The sequence below is a fragment of the Coccinella septempunctata genome, chromosome 7 (genome assembly GCF_907165205.1).
Source record: "Coccinella septempunctata chromosome 7, icCocSept1.1, whole genome shotgun sequence".
Lineage (NCBI taxonomy): Eukaryota > Metazoa > Arthropoda > Insecta > Coleoptera > Coccinellidae > Coccinella > Coccinella septempunctata.
This window is the reverse complement of record NC_058195.1, coordinates 25,662,154-25,685,948: the sequence shown is the minus strand read 5'-3', so window position 1 is coordinate 25,685,948 and position 23,795 is coordinate 25,662,154. Positions and strand designations below refer to the sequence as shown.

General features: G+C 35.9%; 2 protein-coding genes and 1 long non-coding RNA gene across 4 annotated transcripts in view; 2 read left to right on the top strand and 1 right to left on the bottom strand.

Annotated features, from left to right (window-relative positions):
* Positions 1 to 4,002: 4,002 nt before the first annotated feature.
* On the top strand, positions 4,003 to 9,783 carry LOC123316703. 2 transcript variants are annotated; one of them, XM_044902896.1, is made up of 6 exons: positions 4,003 to 4,129; positions 4,294 to 4,445; positions 4,669 to 4,812; positions 7,153 to 7,720; positions 7,779 to 7,803; positions 9,626 to 9,783. In XM_044902896.1, the coding sequence occupies exons 4-6, from the start codon at positions 7,233 to 7,235 to the stop codon at positions 9,638 to 9,640; spliced, it is 528 nt and encodes a 175-aa protein (XP_044758831.1). In that variant the 5' UTR covers positions 4,003 to 4,129; positions 4,294 to 4,445; positions 4,669 to 4,812; positions 7,153 to 7,232; the 3' UTR covers positions 9,641 to 9,783. The 2 variants fall into 2 exon arrangements, with proteins under 2 accessions (XP_044758831.1, XP_044758832.1); XM_044902897.1 differs by lacking the exon at positions 9,626 to 9,783 and having other exon boundaries at positions 7,153 to 7,798.
* LOC123316702 (splicing factor 3A subunit 2) overlaps positions 6,458 to 23,795 on the bottom strand; it is a 43,669-nt gene continuing 26,331 nt past the window's right edge. Inside the window, exon 2 of the mRNA XM_044902895.1 lies at positions 6,458 to 6,927. Within this exon, the coding sequence (XP_044758830.1) occupies positions 6,539 to 6,927 (389 nt within the window). The 3' untranslated portion in view covers positions 6,458 to 6,538. The remainder of the gene's footprint in view (positions 6,928 to 23,795) is intronic.
* Positions 13,874 to 19,063, top strand: LOC123316704. Its single transcript, XR_006538095.1, has 2 exons — positions 13,874 to 17,590; positions 18,857 to 19,063. It is a non-coding gene; the product is annotated as an uncharacterized LOC123316704 (long non-coding RNA).

Below are 23,795 nucleotides of genomic sequence, written 5' to 3'. Positions count from 1 at the left end.
TGACTTTAGCCTTGCGGCTTTCACACTCCTCTCCAGAGGAAAATTCACTTATCCCAGATATCTCAGATATCAAAAGGATTAAGCTCTGTTGGAGCCCTTTCCAGGTTTTCGGGCTCGTGGTGGTGGTCGGGTCCGGGTCGCTCCTCGGCTTCCTGCTGTAGGTTGGATTCCTGCTCCACCCGCACTTCCTGTCGGAGCAGACGTTGTTCCTCTGCATTCCCCATGTACTTGCGTAAAGTTCTCGCCGTTCCGAGCAGTACCGCCTTCTGCATGACTTTATAAACATTTTCGTCCAACTGAAGTCTCCTCAAGTTCTCTAGTAGTTTCTTCGGTATCAGGCCTGTAGATGAAATGACAATAGGGATGGTCTTTATATCTTTCAGCTTCCACTGTCTTCTGGTTTGTTCCTCGAGATCTCTGTATTTTGAAATTTTTTCAGTGTGCCTATCTAGGAGATTGTTATTATTTGGAATTGCCACGTCGATGAATAGTTCTGTGTCCTCATCCTTATTGAGCAATATGAGGTCTGGTCTATTGTGGGTTATTTTCCGGTCTGTGAGAACCGTGCGATCCCAGTAGAGCTTGTGATGTTCATTTTCCAGCACAGCATCCGGATGGTAATTGTAATAAGGAACCTTTTTCGAAGTTAGAAGTTGGTATTTTAGTGCCAAGTCTTGGTGAAGAATCTTGGCAACAGCATCATGTCTATTTTTGTACTCCGTTATTATTATTATTATTATTATTATTATTATAGTAGTTCAAAATTTAATCAAAACGATGGTACTATCGCATATATTAGGCGGGATATTCCACATACGGTCACCTTGATTAAAAAGCAACAAATAGTTTTCCTGAAAATATCGTGCACCATAAAATCATTGAATTACTATATCTTCGCTTTATACAGGCCTCCATCAACAGATATAGATGTTTTTTTTTCACTTACTTGTTGGAGGTTCTACGAGACTACAAGAGCAATACTACGATTTTCACGGGAGATATAAACATCAACATACTTGATCCTCTCTGATGAGAGAGGATCAAGTATGTTGATGTTTATATCTCCCGTGAAAATCGACGCAAATTACTATTTGAATATCTTGCACACGTACAATTTTGTTAATTATCTTTCCGCACCTACTAGAGCTGATGCGTGGCTGGATCACTTTTTTATAAGATGTTCAAACAGCAGTTGTGACAAAATTGATTTTGTTTTATAACTGAGCACTCTCTAATATTTTTGAAACTTAACAAAAGCGGATCTCAGGGCTCGAAGGAACTTGTACCGGAACATAAAATAGTCGAAAAAATTAATTATGAATCATTGCGTTCTAAATTGAACTACCAAAACTGGGAGAGTATACTCAAAAATGAATCAGTTAATGAGTCGGCAGAAATTTTTTTATCGATTTTATTGAATCATATAAGTGATTCCACAATTAGAGAAAAGGTCACGATAAAAAAAAAGCTTAGGCCACTAAAACCCTGGATGTCTCGCGGTCTGGTAGTCTCGATAAGGAAGCGCGAAAAGATGTACCGACAATATAGAGTGGATATCAATAATCTAGAACTGAAAGATAAGTTGAAAAAGTATAGAAATATGTTGAATGTATTGATAGAAATGCGAAAAATTTTTACTATAGAAGTCAGTTGGATGAAAACTTCAACAACATAAAAAAGGTGTGGAAAGTTGTGAACCAGGCAACGGGAAGGGATAGTAAAAGAGAAGTAAACATAGATAAATTAGTAAACGAAGACGGAGATGAAATTGTTGACCACTTTGAGATAGCAGATCACTAATTCTTATTTTTGTGGTATTGGAAAAAAAATGGCTGAGATAATAAGAAAACGTACTAACCCACCATGCTCGGATTCCAGATCTGAAAGAGTCGGCCAATCATTATTTTTGTCGCCAATAACTGGAAGAGAGATAGTTAGTCAAATTCAATCGCTCAGGTCAAATGTCGCCCCAGGCCCAGATTCCATTCGGCCAGATACTCTCAAGCAGGTAGCCTCTCAGATCTCGAAACCTCTGGAACATATCTTGAAGTTATCTATGGTAAAGGGTGAATTTCCGACAGCATGCAAACAAAGCATTGTTTCTCCAATTTTCAAAAAGGGGTCCAAGGTTGATGTTGGAAATTATCGATCTATATCTGTAATAGGTAGCATGGCGAAGGTTTTCGAAAGATGTCTTAATACCAGATTTACCGAATTATTCAATAAACATAAAATACTATCAGATAGTCAATACGGGTTCAGATCTTGAGTAAGCACCAGTGATGCAATTCTTGAAGTCACAATAACAGTTTATGAGTCAATTGATAGAAACAAGAAGGTCATCGCCATGTTCGTAGATTTGGAAAAAGCATTCGATACTTGAGAAACTTGAGCACTACGGTGTTAGAGGTCAATCTGCTGACTTAATAAGATCATATCTAAAAGATCGAACTCAGATAGTAAAACTTCATAATGCTAAAAGTAATGCAAAAATAATCAACTACGGTGTTCCCCAGGGTAGGTACAGTCTTGGGACCCTTGTTCTTTAATATCTATATTAATGAAATGCTAAAGTTAAAATTTCATTCTGATACCAGGGTTGTAGCCTATGCTGATGATACTGCATTTATATTTGGGGAGAAACGTGGGAGTCTGAGCTGAGGAGGGATTGACAGTGATCTGTGGGGAAATGGAAAGACACTTGTTAACCTTGAACATCAAGAAGACGAAATTTCTCACATTTACGTTGATTGAGGCTACTTATCCAAATATAAAAACAATTAAAATACACAAGAAAAAGAACTGTGATCATGATTGTGACTGTCGGGATTTCATCGAAGAGACTAATAGGATAAAATACTTGGGCGTATACATTGACCGACTACTAAGTTGGGGTGAGCATATTGAACATATCATAAAATTACTTAGATGTACATTACCGAAATTCAGACTATTAGTCAATATATTATCACAGAGAACTATATTTACGATTTATTTCGCATTGGTAGTCAATTTCGGAATATGGTATAGTTAGTTGGGGCGCAGCTTATGATACTCATCTCGAAGGTTTGAAAACAACTCAGAAATTCATTCTGAAGATAATTATGAAAAGGGATCCTTTCTACTCCTCCCACTCTCTATTCGAGGAAGCTAGAGTGTACAAAATTGATCAACTATTCCACAAAAATGCTCTTTCAATGATCTATAAGCACCGCAAATGTTATGTCAGGTATGAACATCCTTATAGTACCAGAGGTCAATTCGAAAGTCTGTGCTGCATTAATCTCTGTCCATGATATAAGAACTGATGGTGTAATGAGGGCTACCGCGTGTGAATTCGCCGCTAGATGTGCTAGTGTAGCATGAGGTCCACATCATAGATTCAACTATATAATTTATATTGAGTTTATGGTCTCCATATATCTATAATACTTCTATTGATATTACGTGTTTTATGCTATAGAAGAAGTGAAATCAAATTATTGTCAGAAAAGGACTTACACACTTGCGCTAATTAAAAATACAAGATATTGATTAGTAACCAAATATTTCTATATTCAATTTCTCCAATATTTTGATGTGTGAAATGACAAGTCCCCGTCATCGTAGACAAACAAATCTTGCATTAGTTTATCTATGTTCAGGACCTTACTCTACAAAGGCGCCAACTGGTGAGCAAAAAAACGGTAGCCCCCATTATGATAAAATGGATTCATGTATATGTATTAATTTTATAGCTATATTTTTTTAGGTAAAATCACTGTTACTGTCAGGCACAAATCATAGGTTCAAATGACAGTATTTCTTTAATGTTATTTTAATAATTTGGTTTAATAAATTGAAAATTGAAATATCAAATAGATGGAACATAAGCTATTTTCCAGACTGTCCATTTTTCCAATAATTCCCATTCCAGGCAACCACCAATGAAATGAATTTTCGCTTGTATTCCCCTCCTGATTGCTTTTAAATTTCTAAGACGGCGTATATATTTGTAATTGTCAAAATATTATTTCAATCATTCACGTCGTAATATTTAGGAAAATATGCAGCTATGTGCAATAAGAGCGTGTGTTTCAAATAAAAGTGCAATTTACACATGAAACAGGAATGCGATTCACTTATTCCGGTAAGTTTTTGATATTTTATTCTTGTTTGAGTTCACGACTTTATGAAATCAGGGGAGGGAGTTAGGGGACGCCAGGGTCGAATTCTGTTTGAATACGATCTGATGATTTTTACCTACATTGAAATGTTGAGTTTGTACATTAAAATAATTGATTTGAATTTTAGTTTTTCAAGACATGAAACCAGAAGACAGTACTGGAGAGTTGCACTGGGCCTTGAAAACAATTTACACTTCTATTGTAATTTACACTCCAGACTTCAGTATAATGAGAGAAATCGACTTTCACCGTAAAATTGAAAAAAGATGCCATCCCGAGGTAAGATAGGTACTTACCAGTTTTTTAACTCGCTTCCTTGTCTGAATATCACTTTGTTTGGAATTTTGCAAGTGATTTCTGACAACTTCTAGTTTTATGGTGAAATTTGGTAAATTCTCTTCCTCCTATAATATATCATGCTTTTTTGTACAAACATCCTTCCTGGTTTCGAGATGAACAGTAGAACGAGATTTTAATTGCATTAACAATGTTGTAATTACAGCCAATACTGTGCCAAACCTGTCATCAGTACTGGGAATTTTTGAAGCAAAATGGAAGGCAAATGGGATCAAAATCATCAAACAAGAATGCCAGTTCAGGATTTGCAGAAGAAATGAAAGCGTCTTGTAGTTCAAGAATAAAACAAGTAAGATACATTCCTACCCAGGGTGGTACAAAAATTTTTTTAAACTACTATGATAAATAGAACTCGTCTAATGGGTACCACTCACGAGGCGTTTTTTCGGGACTATCAGGTAGAGCATCGATGCCGAGGATCCCATCTGGCGATCTGATGCTAGGTCGGCCACACACACGGTCACCCGAGTTCCCGAGTACGAGAAATCCCCAGATATTTACTATTTTTGGGTTTCAATGCCCGTTTGTATTCCTATATGCAATAAATAAAATATTGGGGACTTATGATGGGTATTCCTCGATAGTCCCTATCGTATAGTCCCGAAAAAACGCCTCGTGAGTGGTACCCATTAGGAATGAAAATCCATAAAAATGAGCCAAGGTCATTGAACGGTCATGTTTTGAGGCACACGGCGTTGACGATGATTTTTTGAAAATAAAAAAAGTTTACTTTATTTCTGAGATGTATTTCAATTTCAATGTAAAAATTATGCTACTACTATAATTATGATTACAATATTATGACCATTCAAATGGAGCTCGGATATTCCCATTATTTTTATGAGTTATTAAAAAAAAACGTCTGTTATCAGAATACCTCATATCTCGAAGTGAAATTTCAGTTGAAAAATTGTTGCGCGAAGAACAGAAATTGAAAAACAGCTAGTTGAAGTCAGAAAACCGATTTAAGACAACGAGTGTGTCGTCAGTAGTTGCTACCCTACAAGCCGTTCTCAATTCATTGGAAGGAAAAATTCAAGATGAAAGCTTGAAAAGCCGAGGCAAATACCTGTAAAATTTCTTCGGAGACAGCTGCATGCATAAAAAACATAAATGTAGCAATGACCTCAAACAATTTCCTCTAAAGTTACATTATCATTGAGTTAAAGCTACAGTTTCGTGAAAAGAGCTTAATTATGATGCACTTCAACACCCAAAAGCACTTTCGAGGTATCAAAATTGGAAGGGGAAGCAGGTTGTTGGAGTATTTGAGCTGCTGAAAATAAAAGTTCAAAATACTGCTCATTAGTTTATATGCAATATGACTTAATTCAATTCAAAACTGTCCATAAAAGGGAAAAAAAATGATGGCTTCATCTAGAATTGAGGGATTCTTTTATGGGTAACTGTATGCAATCATTTTTGATTTCACAATCACCTTTTTCATTCCCCAAAATGTGTTCAAAATACTTGAGAATCTCTTCAAAAAAAATTACTGAAAATCAAAAAGTCATCATAGACATTTCTTAAATCTATTCAAAAGTTATACCATTCAAGATTTTGTATCGAAGTGTTTTTTTTTAATTCTGAGGAAATACAAGTAGATACTAGTCACTAGTCTTGATTCTAACCTATCCCGAATAATTAAAAGCATAACTCATACCACTGGCATGATTTCTACATGTTGAATAACTTAAAGAAAAAGGGTGTCAGTTCTGGTGGACACTTTCTGAGTACTAAATCGGGTAATGATACCAGATATGAATCTGGTCCAGTTATTTTCTTGGAACTGAACCTATCAGCCACCCGACGAAGTATGAAGTGTTGGATAATAACCACATAATTGGAATTTTGAAGAGTGTCACGTCAGACGGTATTAATATTCGAGGAACATAAATATGTGGATGGAGTATGGAATAAATAAGAACACATAATAAGGATCGAATATCCATTGAAAAATTTATTTTCTGATCCATGTAAAACGTACGTTTTATCATAATTGTAAGATACTCTTATTATCTAGGAGGTGGAGGAACCGGCAAAACAGTTCCTACCATGGGAGGAGGGGGCATGGGATTGAACATTGGTGGCCTCGGAGGTGGTGGCACTGGTAACATTGGGGGAGGTGGCACCCCACCTAATAATGGTCGTGCTATTATTGCGGTAGGTTTTTTGGATTCGTTTTTGAAGGCGAACTGAAGGAAGAACTGCTTGGTGTCTTTATTCCAATGTGTCCAGAATTTGGTTTCTACCTTTTCCACCTCCCTACTTGGCACTTTAAACGCTATCGTTTCATAGGGCTCAGCTGCGAATAACAGATATTGCCACTTACGGTCTGGAGGTTCTATTTTTTGTTCATAGGCTGACATGAACCGATGACGTGGAAGAACACTATCAGCAATTTCTGAAAAATGAAGATAATTATTAACTCAATTTCACAAAACTTCGGAAAGAAGAATAATCAATGATAGATAGCGGATACCTGATATCTCGCATGCAAATGATCCTTATTAATATATACTAATTATAATTAATTATAATACAAATCTCATAAGAAAGTCCCCTTCAACTAGAATGTGTATTATGTTCAATAAGTATCGTAAGATAATTGTGTTTTTTGGAATTACAGAATTCTAGTTCCGACAGCTTTACGTGAATCAATTCTAGATTCAGCTACTAGATACTCTTGAGGAGATTGTTGAAGAGAAAATGTGGAAGAAAATCAGCCAAAATGAGAGGCCAACTGCGGATAATTATCAGTGTAAAATTAACATGGACGCTTATAAGAAGGCGGAGATTATGGAAGGTGGAGTGGAACTTGTTGAAGATGGAAATTTCCAAGTTAAATCTACTTCGGAAAGAGATAAGTACTATACTGTTTCATCAAATGAAATATGTGATGAAGATTGTCGAACAGGTTATTGTAATGAATGCAAGTTATGTTTACATCGATGCAGGTGCAACTGTTCTAGTAACAGTGCTGAAACTGTTTTATGTAAACATATTCATGCAAAGGCTATGTTCAGGCAGAGGAGCGATTCTGTTTCAGGTGGGGTGCATATAAAAGGTGATAATAGTTTAATTATCAGTGAACTAGCAACGTACAGTACAAAAATGATGTACAACACTTCATCCAGAAGACATCCAGTACCAGTACAGAAGATCCTCATGCATCATCCAATTCAAGTAGACGAGAAGTAACCCCATTTTTAAATCGAATTGCGTTTTTTTTTTTCAAAAACCTCAAATTTTTAGATCATTATGGCAGAACTTAAGCATTAAGGTAAGCGCACATACAACGGCATCGGACGGACGGTATGGATCGGAATAAATTACTTTCAATGGAACTGAATGGAGCAACGCACATATGTGCGGACGGCAGGCATCGCATCGCATCGCATCCGACGGAATTGAGGAACGAGAATTAAATTCCGACCGATGCGTGATGTGCCGGCCGATCCCGACATATGTGCGATACCAATCGGAGATTGCCGCGGCATCTGCGTCATTTTACAAGTCTCTACATGCAGCGGCTTGTACGGGTAGTCATAAGAAATACGAATTCACGGAAGAAGCATGAGTTTTCAGGTGAACTTAATACTGCGCTTACAAAATTATAATGAATTGTACAGGGTGGGCAAATTTCGATGTTTTAGCACTACAGCTTTTAAACCAGTGGAGATAGACAAAATCTGATACCCCATTCTCGGTCTCTTTTTCTGAGAAACTAACAAGAGTAGTAGTCATTTTTTGCCTTCTTTTGTTTTCGAGTTATAAGCGAAAATTGGAAAAATGGTGATTTCGAAATTAATTTATATCTCCGCTAATACTGATGATAAAGCTCTGGAATTGAAACATTATACAGGCACTTTTTCAAGTAGAATCCAGTGGGTGCTTGCCTTTTAAGCAGGATTTTTAATTACGAAGCTATTACCCAAAGTTTTGTTTTTTTAAATGGGAACATCAGATTTCTGTGCAATTTTCTGAAAGCTTAATTCTTACTGATTTCAAAAATATATAACATCATATAATTTGTATCAATATAAAAAATAGAAAATGGTCAAAAACCTTTGTTTTCCCAATATTTCTATGGTTTCAACTTTTGACGAGAACAGAAAAATAGAGTTTCCTAAAACAAGATCAGTCTCCTTCCGGCAATGTCATTCTTTCTATGCTTTTTACCAATTTTCACAAAATTTGAATTTTGGAGAAATTGAGTAAGAAGCATAGAAATGAAAGGACTAATAGAAGGAGACTGTGGTAATGATAAGATGCTACATTTTTCTATTCTCATCGAAAGTTGAAACCATAGAAATATTGAGAAAGAAGGTTTTTGACCATTTTTTATTATTTTTATTAATACAAACCACATGACGTTATATATTTTCGAAATCAGTAAAAATTGAGCATTCAAAAAATTGCACAGAAATCTAGTGTTCCCATTTAAAAAAACATAACTTTGGGTCATAGCTCCGTAATTAAACATCCTGCTGAAAGAGCAAGCACGCCACTGGATTCTACTTAAAGAAGTGCCTGTATAATGTTTCAATTTCAGAGCTCTATCATCAGTATTAGCGGAGATATAAATTTATTTCGAAATCGCCATTTTTTCAATTTTCGCTTATAACTCGAAAACAAAAGAAGGTGGCCAAAAAGGACTATAACACTTATTAGTTTCTCAGAAAAAGAGACCGAGAATGAGGTATCAGATTTTGTCTATCTCCACTGGTTCAAAAGCTGTAGTGCTAAAACATCGAAATTTGCCCACCCTGTACAATTTAAGTGACAGAAATTATAGCAACCATTTTTTTTTCGTCCTTCATCAAGTGCAGAAATAAATGAACATATTCTCCAAAATCCTTCCTTTTTTACATATGTCATGTATCCACATTCGTCTACGATTCCTTCGCTTTTGAAACACTTCTTCCTCCAGAACAAACGCTAGTTCCTCACCGCTTGAAGACATATTCGCAACTAATCTATTCCTCCGGAGTCCGGCGATTCCGATGTTATATGTGCGATACCTTCATAAAAATTCCGCCGCTGCCGTGCCGTTCCTTCCATGCCGTCCGTCCGATGCCGATGTATGTGCGCTTACCTTAATGCTGAACTCCTAGATATCGAGCAACTGGAACATTTCAAGTCAGTTGCAGAATCATTGGCATGTAGAAAAGATGAAACGAGTAGAAAAAGAAAACAAACCTACTATCCAATAAAAAAAAATAGAATTGGTAGGTGGTAATAAAAACAGAGCGGAATATATAAGATTCATTGCGCAGACTGCCCAGCATTTTACATCGGCATGACGACTCGCAATGTAAAGAAACGTTTCAACGAACACCGAAAGAACCACCTCAAGTCAGCTTTGGGATGCCATCTGGACGAATGCAAACGTAATACTAAATTTGACAATTTGAAGATACTACATAGAGAATATAATTTTTACAAATTAACATTATTAGAACAGTTAGAAATTTTGAGAAAAAGAGATAATCAATTTTTATCGAACGAGTTATCAGACTTCAGTCTTCGAGATGGCAGCCTCATAAAGATAATAAATTTCCCGAACATACCCATAATGTTAGGCACGACTAAGATGTCTAAAACTCTGGTGTATTCACTGATTCGATTTTGTTTTTAATTTCGTGGGGATATGGGATCAGTTTCGTTTCTCCTACTGTAGGTAGCGCTGTTTGGAATTTGACAGTGCATTGTCAATTGATATTTGAAAATAATTTGAATACTTGCTACGACTCACGAATATGTTCTATTTATAAACGATTATTGGTGTGTGAAAATGAATTAGTTTCGAGAAAGGGATGTAGATAATTCATTTATTCAACATGTCGTTCAGTTTTCTGTATGGACAATCAAGAACTACAGCTAAGAATTCGGTGTTGTTGGAATTTGAAGCAGAACCAACCACCATAAAACTAAGTTTTATGGAAACTTCAGCAATGTTTCAAAGAAACTGTATTGGAAATACGTAATGTGAATTGTGAGCATGTATTGAGAATCAGAAATACATAAATCTATTCGAATCTGTTACTTAAAATATTCTTCCTGATAGATATAGTGAAAATTCCCTTTCCGTCAACTGAATATATTGGATATTTGACCAATCAACTGTGTTTTATTAATATCATATTGAATTATCCCCCCTCACGAATTCAATTTGTCAAACGGAAATTATCTTGAAGAAAAATAGTAAATACTCTTTCGAACCCTTATTCGATAGTGTTGAAAATATTGAAGGATTTGTTTTTACAAAGAAAATTAAAGTGTAAATCACAAATAATCCTTAACAGCTGACAAAATGGGCCAGTTCATATTTTGAACTCGTTGATCGATATTCGATATATGAACGCAAAACAAAATAAAACGAGAGATCATTGGACTTCCTTTGGTAGAACAAGGATAGAACGAAGCAAATGACATGGTGGCGCCGCCACGAAACTGATCCCATATCCCCGATTTTCTGAAATGTTGATGCTTGCAAAAAGTGACAAGTGCACACACCAGTGTTACCAGTGATACAGATATCAAATGAAATAACGTCAAAATGAATTTATTTTACAATTTACATCTGAAAAATTCATCCAGGTTATAAGGTTCCACTTCCATCAACAACTGTTTCACTTTAGCTTTAAATTGTCTGAAATTATCTATGATTTTAATGTTCTCAGGTAGATGATTGAAAACTCTAATACAATTGTAAGCTGGGTGCTTCTCACTTAATGTTATGGAGAGGGTAATTAATATTTAAAGTTCATGTATTGTGCTCATGATTGGTACAATCTTTCATGAACTTCTCTTTGTTTTTATGTAGGAACATTAGACGCTCAAACAGATAGAAACCGCAAACTGTAAATATATGGTTCTGCCTGGATAGGTTTCTGCAAGATTCTTTATATTTCATGTTGAAAATTACCCTGAAAATTCTTTTCCGAATTAAAAACATTTCTTCTAAATTTTGTGGGGTGCCCCAAAAAATTATTCCGTATCTTATTGATGATTCGAAGTTTGCAATGTTTAATGTTCTAATTGATTTCATGTTCCAGTATTTTTTTGTTATCCTAATAGCAAAGCTTATTCTATTCACTTTATGACTGAGATATTCAATATGCTTCCTGAAATTCAGAAAAGAGTCGAGAAAAATCCCTAAAAATTTCATACCTTTTGTGATGCTAAGGGTGTCATCATTCAATTTAATTTCCCTGGGTTTTATTTTATTACATCTGGCTGTACTAAATGTGATGAGCTTAGTTTTTTCAATGTTCAAAACCAATTGATTTGAATCAAACCAGTTTTTAGCCCCTAACGAAAAAATCAGAACCTGCCCTAATTAAATCATTTCCTTCTTCAGCTCGTGTGAGTAGGTTTGTATCATCTACGAAGTTGACCAACCAGTCATATTCATCTTTCACAATATCCTCTAAGTCGTTCAGGTACACCAGAAATCAGAGAGGTCCCAATACACTTTCTTGTACAATTCCTAATTTGTTTGTTAAAACTGATGTTATCGTTTTACCTTCCTTGATTATTTTCACTTTATGTTTCCTATCGCATAAGTATGATCCTATCCAACTGAGAGTTTGACCCCTTATTCCATTATCTTGTAGTTTCTTCAATAACACAGGCCAACACACATTTTGGTGCTTGCGATTTTTTAACTGTTCCTGAGTAATTTTTGGATGCAGAATGTAAAAAAAATCTCAGATTTTGTCTATCAGATCTAGTTTTTGAGATTTTTAAAAAAAATTGTGTATATAATTTACGTTATAACTGTTATAATATATAATATTACTATTGACAGTTAAAAAAAACAAAGACACATGGATTTAAGTATTTATTGCAAAAACTTAATTCACATAATTACATTAGTCACTAATCACATGAAAATTTTCTTTTATACGATTTTCTAGAATGGAGTTTACTAGGGCAGTGTCGCTGAAGGCTCCAGCAGTAGTCCGCCATCATGTGGCTATCCTATCATCCTTGATAACGATCTTCCATAGTTTTAATATCCTGATGGAATCTTTCCCCCTGTTCTTCACTACAATCACCTAAGTTTTCTGGAAAACGATCTAGGTGGCTGTGGAGGTAGTGAACTTTTATACTCATGTTACAGCCGAGAATATTAAAATTTGAAAGCATAGTTTCCACTAATTCTACGTAATTCTCTGCTTTATGATTGCCAAGAAAATTTTACTACTGTTGTTCTACTTGAACAAATGAACTCCAAGCGTTAGATTCAGTCTCGTTCATTGATGTGGTGAATTGTGGATCTTTAACAAGTTGCCTTATTTGAGGACCATCAAATATACCAGCTTTTAGTTTTTCCGTGCTAATGCCAGGAAATTTACGTGACAAATACCCAAAACAATTTCCATCTCGATCTAAAGCCTCCACAAATTGCTTCATTAGGCCTGGCTTGATATGCAAGGGCGGAAGTAAGATTTTTTCTCTTGAAACCAAAGGTTCGTTGATCACGTTTATATTCCTTGAATCATGACATCTCTTGAAGGCCAATTTTTGTTAACCCAGTGCTCATTTTTAGCTCTGCTGTCCCAAAGGCACAAAAAACAAGGATATTTTGTATAACCACTCTGCTGTCCAAGGAGGAAGTTAATCATTTTTAAATCAACACAAATTGACCATTGATGTTCTTCGTATTTAATTTTTCTCAAAACTAATGCTATTGTTTCATATTCTTCCTTCATGGTAGTAGAATGACCAATAGGAATTGAGCCATATTTGTTACCGTTATGTAAAAGAACACATTTTAAACTACGTTTTGAACTGTCAATAAAAAGGCGCCAATCATCTGGAGTGTATTCAGGCAAACCCTTTTTTTCTAAGAGCCCTTTTATATTGTTACAGAATACCAAGTCATTTTCCTGAGTGAAAAAAGGCAGCAGATCCTTATCTCTTCAACGATAAAATGTAATATTAGTACCTCGACAAAATAGATTTTTTTCATTTAATCTGGATGCAAGTAATTCAGCGGATTCCTTTGAGAGATTCAGGTCTCTTATAAGATCGTTTAGTTCTTCTTGATTGAAACTCTGCGGAGTTGCTAAATCTGCTTCAAAATCGCTGTCGTTTTCTGATTGAATTTTTTTAACTTCGTCAGACGTTGATGTTTCTGTATCATCTTCTGCCAGTTCGGGTAGACTGCTGAATGATGGAACGGGAATTTCTTCCGAATGCACTACAGGTCTTCTTGCAGAATCTAGATCAGGATATGTCCATTTGTGTCTATTGTTTCTGGTGGCATTTTTGGAATCAGCACATTAAAAACATCTAAAATCAGATGTTTGATTTCCGGCACCAAATTATTTTTTTTTTCATTTTGTTGGCCTGTGTAATTGTTCCTGATTTATTGAGTCATATGCTTTAGAAAGGTCCAAAAATATAGCTAAAGCTGTTTTTCCCAATTAAATCTACTATTGCCTTTATGAAATCGAATATCGCTGTTAGAACTGATCTACCTCTTAAATAGCCATGTTGTGTTTTTGTAAAGAGATCACATTCATTAAGGAAGGTAATGAGTCTCGTCTAGTTCTTTTGGATCCCCTTTCTTCAATGATGGCTTAATGATAGCGATCTCTAGCTGCTCTGGAAACACACCTTGTTTGAATGATAAATTGATGAGGTATGATAACTGGAGGTTTATGGATGGTATTGACATTTTAACAATGTTTATTGGTATCTCGTTAACTCCACTTGTGTACTTGTTTTTCAGTAGTTTTCCAAGTTCCAATATTTCATCAGGAGTGGTTGGTCTTTAATACATCGATTTATTTTGGTTTCTTATTCTATCATTGGTTTTTCCTTGCAATGTGTCAGTTGGTTGGTTAGTAAAATGATTATTGAATTTTTCTGCTATTTCCTTCGGTTCCCCTTCAATGTGACATTCCTCATGATGCACCTGATTACCTCTTAACTCCTTGCATATTTTCTATGCGTCTTTCGAACATCTCCGACTTGCTTTTGATAATAAGGTTATCATATTCCTTTTTGGTGTCGTTGTACATTTTTCTGTAGATTGGATTGTGTGTGCATAATACTAATAAGGCGTCCAACCGCTTCTTACAACTCTGGATATCATAGTTATGTAGTATTTATGTACTATTGCTCTCAATGACATGTTTTACAGGAAAACAATCATTGAATTACTGAATTACTGAAACTCTTGAACATTGAAACTAGTGAAAGCAATTATCGTTCCTAATATCAATTAGAATAGGTGAAGGTTTCAGTCACGAGGAACTATTAATGTACAATTTATTCAGCAGCGCTGCTGAGGTAGGGTAAACATAGCGAAAAGTAGAGACTCTGAAACTCTTGAACATTAAAACTAGTGAAAGCAATTATCGTTCCTAATATCAATTAGAATTCAGCAGCGCTGCTGAATAAATTGTACATTAATAGTTCCTTGTGACTGAAACCTTCACCTATTCTAATTAAAACTAGTAATAAGAGTAGTTCTAGCAGTAGAAGTTATAATAATTGTAGTAGTAATAGCAGCAATAATCTCGAGACTGGTCATAGGTCATATTTCCGGAGCAAATGCAACAAATGTGGGATATTTGGACACTTAGTGAATAACTGTAGGAAGGGGAAGACAACACCCCCAGGGAACAAAAATCTTCAGTCTTCGTTGTTTGTTTCTGTTTTCAGTGCTGAGCTAGGCAATCCAAAAGGAGAATGGATCCTTGATAGCGGAGCTACAAACCATATTTTTTGCATGAAGGAATGGTTTTTGACACTAAAACCAATGGACCAGGTGGCAGAGTTGGCAGAAGGCATTTCGCAAATAGAAGGAGTAGGGGATTGGAATAGTAAGTTTGTGGCTATCCTTTTTGAAGTGCACTTCAAAAACGATAGATTTCATTTGCCCTGTCCTGGCACATCAAAAAGGATAGATTTCATTTGCCCTGTCCTCAAGCCACAAACTTACTATTTCAATTCCATGCAAGGACGCGAAGAAGAGAATATGAAGTAGGGGATGTGAAATTAATTACCCAAAGGGAAGGTAGGCTATATAATGTCATACTCAAAGATGTTTTATATGCACCAAATATTAGGGGGAATATAATCTCTGGTAGGACACTAGATCAAGCAGGTGCAACCATGATATGGGAGAATGGAAAGATTCTCTGATACCATAACTCGAAGTACCCCATAATGGAAGCAAAACTTACCAACAGGCTCTATGTAGTGAGTGGGGAGGCTGTAACAAAGAATGAGATATGTGCAACGGAAGGTTAAGATATCTCACGTCAGAATTTTAAAGCAAATGATCAAATTGCCTTATGGGACACCCCAACATTCGCGTGATGGTAGATATGTCGAAATTAAATTTTGTTGTGGGATTAGATGAAGTTCAGAATATCCCTGATGACTTTGATTGTAACACTTGTGCCATTGCCAAATCAAAAAAAAAGAGTTCTTTTAAGGGAATATCAACATTAAACACTAAGAGAGTGCTAGAACTGGTGCACTCAGACTTGTGAGGCCCCTCACCAATTAAATCAATGGGTGAGGCTATTTACTTCATAACGTTTATGGACGACTATTCAAGAAGATGCACAGTTAGGTTCTTACAGCCAAAGAAGAAGGCTTTGACGCTTTCAAGGAGTATTTAGCTCATGCTGAAAGGGAAACCGGTGTGAAACTGAAGAGACTAAGGACAGATAATGGGTTGGAATTCTGCGCTCAATATTTCACTGACCATCTGCAGGAAATCGGTATAAAGAATAAGAGAACAAATGTGCTCTCTCCCCAGATGAATGGTATTGCCGAGCGGTATAATAGAACGGCTTTGGAAGGAGTGAGATATCTACTTTTTGAGAGTAGACTAAATGAGAAATTCTGGGCGGAAGCCCCAAATACATTTGTCTACCTAAGGAATCGGATAATACATTCGAAGACTAATGACCAGAGTGGAGATGGGGACAAAAGAACGTGACCCTTAAGTTCTTGAGGAAATTTGAAAGTCTAGCCTACATACATGAACCGAGGAGGAGTAAATTTCAGACACGAGCAAAGCTAGGTGTAATGCTGGGTTACGCAATTAACACGGCTGATTACAAGATATGGTCAATAGGCGAAGAAAAAGTAATAGAGAGCAAACATGTGAAAGTAGTTGAAACCAAATGTGCTTCTCTTTATTTCCCGAGGCTGGTTGTAAATAAGTCTCCTGTTTGCCTTTGGGAAAACTTGGAACACAGCAAGACGGAGAGAGTTAATCCAGGTGGCTTTAACCGATATTCAGATGAGTTTAAGTCAAATGATGGGCTGGATGATGGAGGATGCCACGATGAATGGGAAAGAATAGTGAAGATAAGAAAATCAGGGGAAACAAAAGGTAGGGCAGACATATATTATAAGAATAAAGAAGGAGTTATTTTGAGATCTGTGCCAGATGCTAGGAGGTATTTAGAGGAGAGGAAGAAAATTGTCGATTCAATGAAATTCAAAGAAGAATAGAGAGGATATAAATCTATTGGAAACAGAAGATGAATCAGAAGCATTACCAGAGAGTAACTATTCTATTCTATTCTATTCTTTATTCATCATAACAAATATAAACAAGTTATAAACAGAATTACAGAGTCATACAATCTAAACTTAAGTTTGTATACTGTATGACCCTTCCAATTTTTGATGAATACAAAAAGAAACACAAAAAAAGAAAGAAACCCAAATATACCAAAAATCCACAAACTATATGAAGTGCTCAATGAGGAGAGCAAGCCAAAACCATCAACTTCGCAGAGCCTAAACATGGTGAGGCCCACACTGGGCCACAGGAATATGCAAGATATTAGATGCACAAACAGTAGGTACATAAATATCATTTACTGTCAATTTAAAGTTGTGTCGTCCCGGTAAGTAAAGCAGAAAAATATTTTGAATTTTCTAAAACAAAGTTTTTCAATTTATCCCTATGTTGTTTTTTTTAATATTGAAATTCAAATTTAAAGAAAAGTGTGCTGCAGATGTGAACTATCAAATCTAGGAACTATGACCGTTTTTCTGTTGGTATATCTAGTTGGGTAAGCATGTGTAATAAACTGTTTCTTTTTCTTCATTTCATTGAGAAGGACCTCATATATGTATATTTGTCTGACATTCAGTTGTTTAGTCTCTTTATATAATTCAAGCGTATTATACATCCTATCAACTCTAACGATTATTTTCAAAATGGTGTTCTGTACAGTTTGTAAATTTTTCAGGTAGATATCGTAAACACCACCCCACACAAAAATACCGTAACGCCAAATTGAGCACACTATAGAATCATAGACCCTGAATATCATCTCTCTAGAGAGAACTTTCCGCAGGTTGTAAAAAATATAACATGAATTCCTTGTCCTCTCGATCAATTTAGAAACATGCCTATCCCATGTCAGGTGCTGATCAATATGTATTCCCAAGTATTTAACGGATTCATCCTTAATAATAGACGGGCAGTGGCATACCGTGCCACTTGAGCAATGATCGGAATGAAATGAGATGCAATCGAAATCCGGCTGTCCAGCCGCTGTGATTGAAAATGTGATGAATTTAGTTTTCTCAAGATTTAGACTGAGACAACTTTCCGCCAACCAGGATCTTACAATTTCCATTCCAACCACTGCCCCACTGCGCGCCTCCTCCCAAGTATCTCCCACAAACGTCACAACTGTATCATCAGCATAGGAAACTATATTCAAGCCTTCAATTGACAAAAGCTGATTAACAAAAATTAAAAACAATATGGGTCCAAGAACCGTACCCTGCGGTATGCCCGTTTGAACTTCAAGTGGTCGACTCAGTATTTTTCCAACCTTGACATATTGTGTTCTATGCTGTAAATAATTTCGAAACAGATCTAGGCTAACTCCTCCAATTCAACAATATTCCAGTCTTTGGAGCAAGAGCTCGTGATCAACTGTATCGAACGCTTTTCTCAGGTCAAGGAATACGGACAAAACTTTCTTTTTATTATTCATTTGAGCAATAACTTTTCCTACAAATTCCTCTGTAGCATCTACCGCAGAAATTCCCTCCCTAAAGCCAAACTGCTTTGTACTTAGCAACTTGAACTTGGTCAAGAACTTGATTAACCTGGAGTTTAAGCATTTCTCGAATACTTTCGCTATATTATTAATAACTGAAATAGGGCGGTAGTTTGTCATATTGCTTCTATCCCCGGACTTGTAGACACATGTAACATGAGATTCCTTGAACTCAGTCGGTATCAAACCAGTTTCGAAAATCACATTAATAATATACATTAACGGCCTCAAGATAAATCTGTGAATTTTTTTTTATTGTAGACGCAGAAATACCGTCTGGACCCGGTGCAGAATTGTTCCTCAGGGAGGCAATCACATTAACAATCTCATTTTCTGTTACTGGACTAAGGTAGATGGAGGCCTCAGTCGCATGGAATTTTGGTACCAGATCTTTATTGTGCGGTCCGATTTTTTTAATTATCTGTTTGGCAATAGTTGTGAAAAATGAATTGAATCATTCTGCCTTATCGCAGTCTGTTTTTAATACATTAACATTATTATCAATTATCTCACCTATAATACTTTTTTTTCTTCGTAATTCTATTTATTTGATTGATTTCATTCCAAATTTTTTTTGTGTCATTTGCAGCAAGTTTTATTTTGTTAGCATTCTATATCCACTATATCCACATTCCCAAAACCTACAAAGAGGTTGAATCCAATCCTCATAAAATTGAGTGGCAAGACGCCATGGATGAAGAAATCAAGCTTATGCTATAAAGAGAAGTATGGAGGAGTGAACATAATAGGGACAAAATGGGTATACGATGTGAAGAAGGATGCTGAAGGAAACATAAAAAGGTTTAAAGCTAGACTAGTAGCAAAAGGATTCACACAAGTGAGTGTAGTAAATTATGATTATGAAGTTTTTGCTCCAGTTGCAAATTTTGCAATAGTAAGAGTATTTATGCTAATTCTGGTAACCAAACTGGACTGGCTAGACAAACAACTGGATGTAAAAGGAGCTTACCGGTATGGAAAATTGGATCGTCCTGTATATAAAAATCCCAGAAGGATATGAAGAAGCGCTCAATACAGATAAGGGTGATGGGTAATGTTGCCTTACTCTTAAATCGGGCGCTATATGGACTACATCAATCCGGAGTGATGTGGTACAATGAACTCAGAGACACTTTGGTGCAAGTAGGATTTGGATCATTTGAATCTACCAATTGTGTCTACGCATATAAGGATGAAGCAATACAATAGTGTTCGTAGATGACTAGGTTCTCTTTGCTCGGGATGAAAAATCTATGCCCTCGATTGTAAACTTGTTAATGAGCAAATATGAATTAACTAACCTGGGGTCGGTGTCGAGATAATTAGGTGTCGTAGACTCGGTAATGATAAAGTGTTAATTGACCAATTAGACTATATTGAAAATTCAGCTGAATCTTATAACATTAATAATATTAATGTAGCTGTAACAATTAAGTCAAGCTATGTAATTTCTAAAGAATTTTCTCCATCTGATGATGAAGAAAAGTTCATGATGTCAAAGATACCATAACGAGGGGTAATTGGCAAGTTAATGTTTTTGGGCTTACGTTCTCGTCCTGACATTCTATTTTCTGTCACAATTATGTCACAATATGCTAGTAATCAAGGTTAGAAGCACTGGTTGTAGATGGGGAGCCGACGATGCTATATCGGGATTTACTCGAGAGTCGTGGAGACCTAGTGGATTTTGAAGATTTGATGGTAGAAAGAAAAAAAAGTTTTATGATGTATGCACTTTCAGCAGTGGGGAAAGCGTCTGCAGGGTCTCACAAATATTAAAAAAATTGGTCAGGTGTACATACTCGAGCGTGTCAGATTAAGATACTGTATATGCTCTACGTGTCTCTGATAATGAATTCATGCTTATCTGACAGTTTGCGCGGTGAATGCGAAGAGTTGAAAATGGTGAAAAAAAAATTTCCAGCGTGTCAGATTTTTGGAGGATATGTTAATTGGACCCAAAGGAAGCTACTTCTCAAGGGACTAACAATTTGGACGTCACGCAATGTCACAGCGGTCCTTTGAAAATGTAAAAAAAATCGTTACTTGTACATACTCGAGAGTGTCAGATTTTCATACAGATGGTTAATCTGAGTGTTGTAGACGTGTTGACTCATTAATTTGACACTAATCAGGGGGGTTTTCTTAGTCTGACACTTTGATAATGATAAAAATCCCTTTATTTCGAATATTTCCCTCCCTGTACCTCTAATCGTTTTTGTATTCATCATGAAAGTTGTAGATAATAATTTCTACACAACTTTTGTCTGAAGCAATTTTACATACTCTTAACCGTTCTCAAGTTAGAGGACGATAAGGGCGAGAAGCTTAGCCACACATGCGAAAGGGCAAGGTCTATGTATAATCCCAGTCTAATCTACAATTGTCAAAATGACAAGATATTTCTATGATGACAATTTCGAAATTAGTCACGAAAATTTTAGTGTTGTCTGTGACTGAACCTCAGAATGAACTATTTTCCAACGAGTGAATTTTCGCTTTAGCTTGCATCGCTAAACACCTCGCATTAATCGCCATATATTTCAAAAAAGTTTGAACGTAGAAAATATTGTTTGGGACAAAAGGACCCCGCACACTTAGGAAAAGCGGGTCCAATGAATTTTCCCCATTTTTACATATTATATTTATATCAACCTCAAGAACAATATATCAGATTTTCACGAAGGTCTCACATCCGGTTTGTTCTATAGGGCGTTCCAGAATTGCAGCTACGGAAAAATGAATCTTTGAATTTTGATGATAATTCTTCTAATTTTCAAAATTTCATCATGATGCCTTGGGTTCTGAATATCAAGATATCACAGATATCCAAACACCGCCCACCACGTTAAGTTTCGTTATACAGACTGTTTCATGAAGCTGTATAAGTAACTGAATGTAACTTTGTTAGTGACTTTGGGACCACCCTGAGTTTTTCAAAATATGATACCATGATGTATGTCCACCTCTGTAGGAAGTTTCATAAATGTACAAAGAACAGTTGCAAAATTTTTCAGGTTTATATTCGGATTTCATACAATTTTTCTTCGAAACTTATCTGTAGTTGAGATTGCTGTCAAGAAATATAGGTTTTCATTCATTATAATTATTATAATACGTATTGACGGTCGGTCCAAAGGTTTTTTCATTCAGGTATGTACAGGATGGACATTATTCGGTGTCACTATCTCCTCATTTCTCTATCTCGAAATTACTTGAAATAATAATTATCACCAATTTACATAAAAATACAGAGTGGGCCATTGAAAACGAAACAGACGAGATTACAGACGAAATAAATTTTTTCGATAGAAATGCTCGGACAGGTCGATTTCTGTTTCGAGGGGGACAACTTAAGATGTAGGTTACGGACGCATAGCGCTTCAATCCTTGCTACTACAACCCTCACCCCCAATTTTTGAATAGGGAAGATGGGGTGAGTGATACCTCATTTGAAAGGTATTTTTATACTGATTTCAGCATAGTAATTGTTTTTTCATTTTATGCATTAGTTCTCGAAATATTCTTAACGAAGTATTTGAAAATGAAGTGGTGTTTTCATGGCACTTGTAGTGTTTTTTCGTGAAAAATCGACATTTTGAGCTTCAAAACAACCATGACTGGGCTTCCTTCCTCCAATCCACTGACATAGAAATCTTTAATCAAGATGTCGAACAAACAAAGCCTATTGCGAAGGAGCTCAATCTTGCTGAAACTCAATCTAAATTATCTTCGATATAATTTGCAGTATTTCCAATAACATGCGGTAACACTTGATCGATAGAAATCTCCAAAAAGTCCAAATACGTACATATCTCTAATCAGATTACCAGGTAAGAAAATGAAATCATTAATGATGCCACAGAAATATTCCAGTCCCAATTCGTGAAACGATTTCCGACTTAATTATGAAGTGTTTTCTCAGTTAATCAACAAAATGAAAACATTATTGAAGCCAACTGAGAAAACACTTCATAATTAAGTCGGAAATCGTTTCACGAATTGGGACTGGAATATTTCTGTGGCATCATTAATGATTTCATTTTCTTACCTGGTAATCTGATTAGAGATATGTGAGGACCCTAATATCAAAGGCGGCAATCTCCACCGTGTTCCTATTTGAGTAAAGCGCAAAAAACGGCTACGTCCATATTGTTTTATATTTAACTGCGTGCGTAGTTTCTAACGGTATAAAATACTAAACTCCATTGAATAATGAAGTTATTATGCCTAATTTCTTTTTCGTTTTCGAAAAAATGAGAAAAAATGAATGGAGAATGCCGTGTTTGATACTGACTATTGGATTTTGCCGGATTTGATACCAAAGGTTCTACTGAAATAAGTTGGGATCTGAATATCAAGTGTTTTGAAAAAGATTCACAAATAGAATAATAACAATATTGAAATAATTCCAAGAAAACATGTAATCAAAAATATTTTCGTTAACATAACATATTTATTATACATATACAGAGGGTATTTCTTCGATAAATTCGCAGGTTTCTCTTTCTGCTGCTGATTCGTCCATGTCTGGCAATGCGTTTTCTTCTTTCTGACCTGCTTGCCCTGACTCGAGAGTTCCATAAGAAAGGATTTTTGCATAAAAATCTAGTTCTTCTATTGATCTCCAGGTAGCCCCAAAGTGTTTTGCAAGAAGTTTTGTGAACATATTGACTTGTTTCAGACCACTTTTCATGATGAGTGGTTCAATCATGTGAAGGTTTTTTCCTTTTCATAGTAGATACACTTTTGAGGGTTTGCAAAAACGAACTGAATTGACGCTCTAAATTCAGATGAATTACGAACGTCACGACACACATGTGCTGATTGGCCAGAACGGACATTGCCGGCTTTGATTCTAAGCGGGTCTTGGAGATTCCCGGGTTTGATTCTCAGACGAAGTTTCAAAGTGGTTTTTTAATGGGATATAGCCTTTATTGACACACGCGAACCATATATTCAGATATAGCGCGAAAAATTGAGAAATATTATGTATTTATCTCAATTTCGACCAAAAGTGGAGATTGCCGACTTTGATACCAGGGTCCTCATGTACGTATTTGGACTTTTTGGAGATTTCTATCGATCAAGTGTTACCGCATGTTATTGGAAATATTGCAAATTATATCGAAGATAATTTAGATTAAGTTTCAGCAAGATTGAGCTCCTTCACAATACGCTTTGTTTGTTCGACATCTTG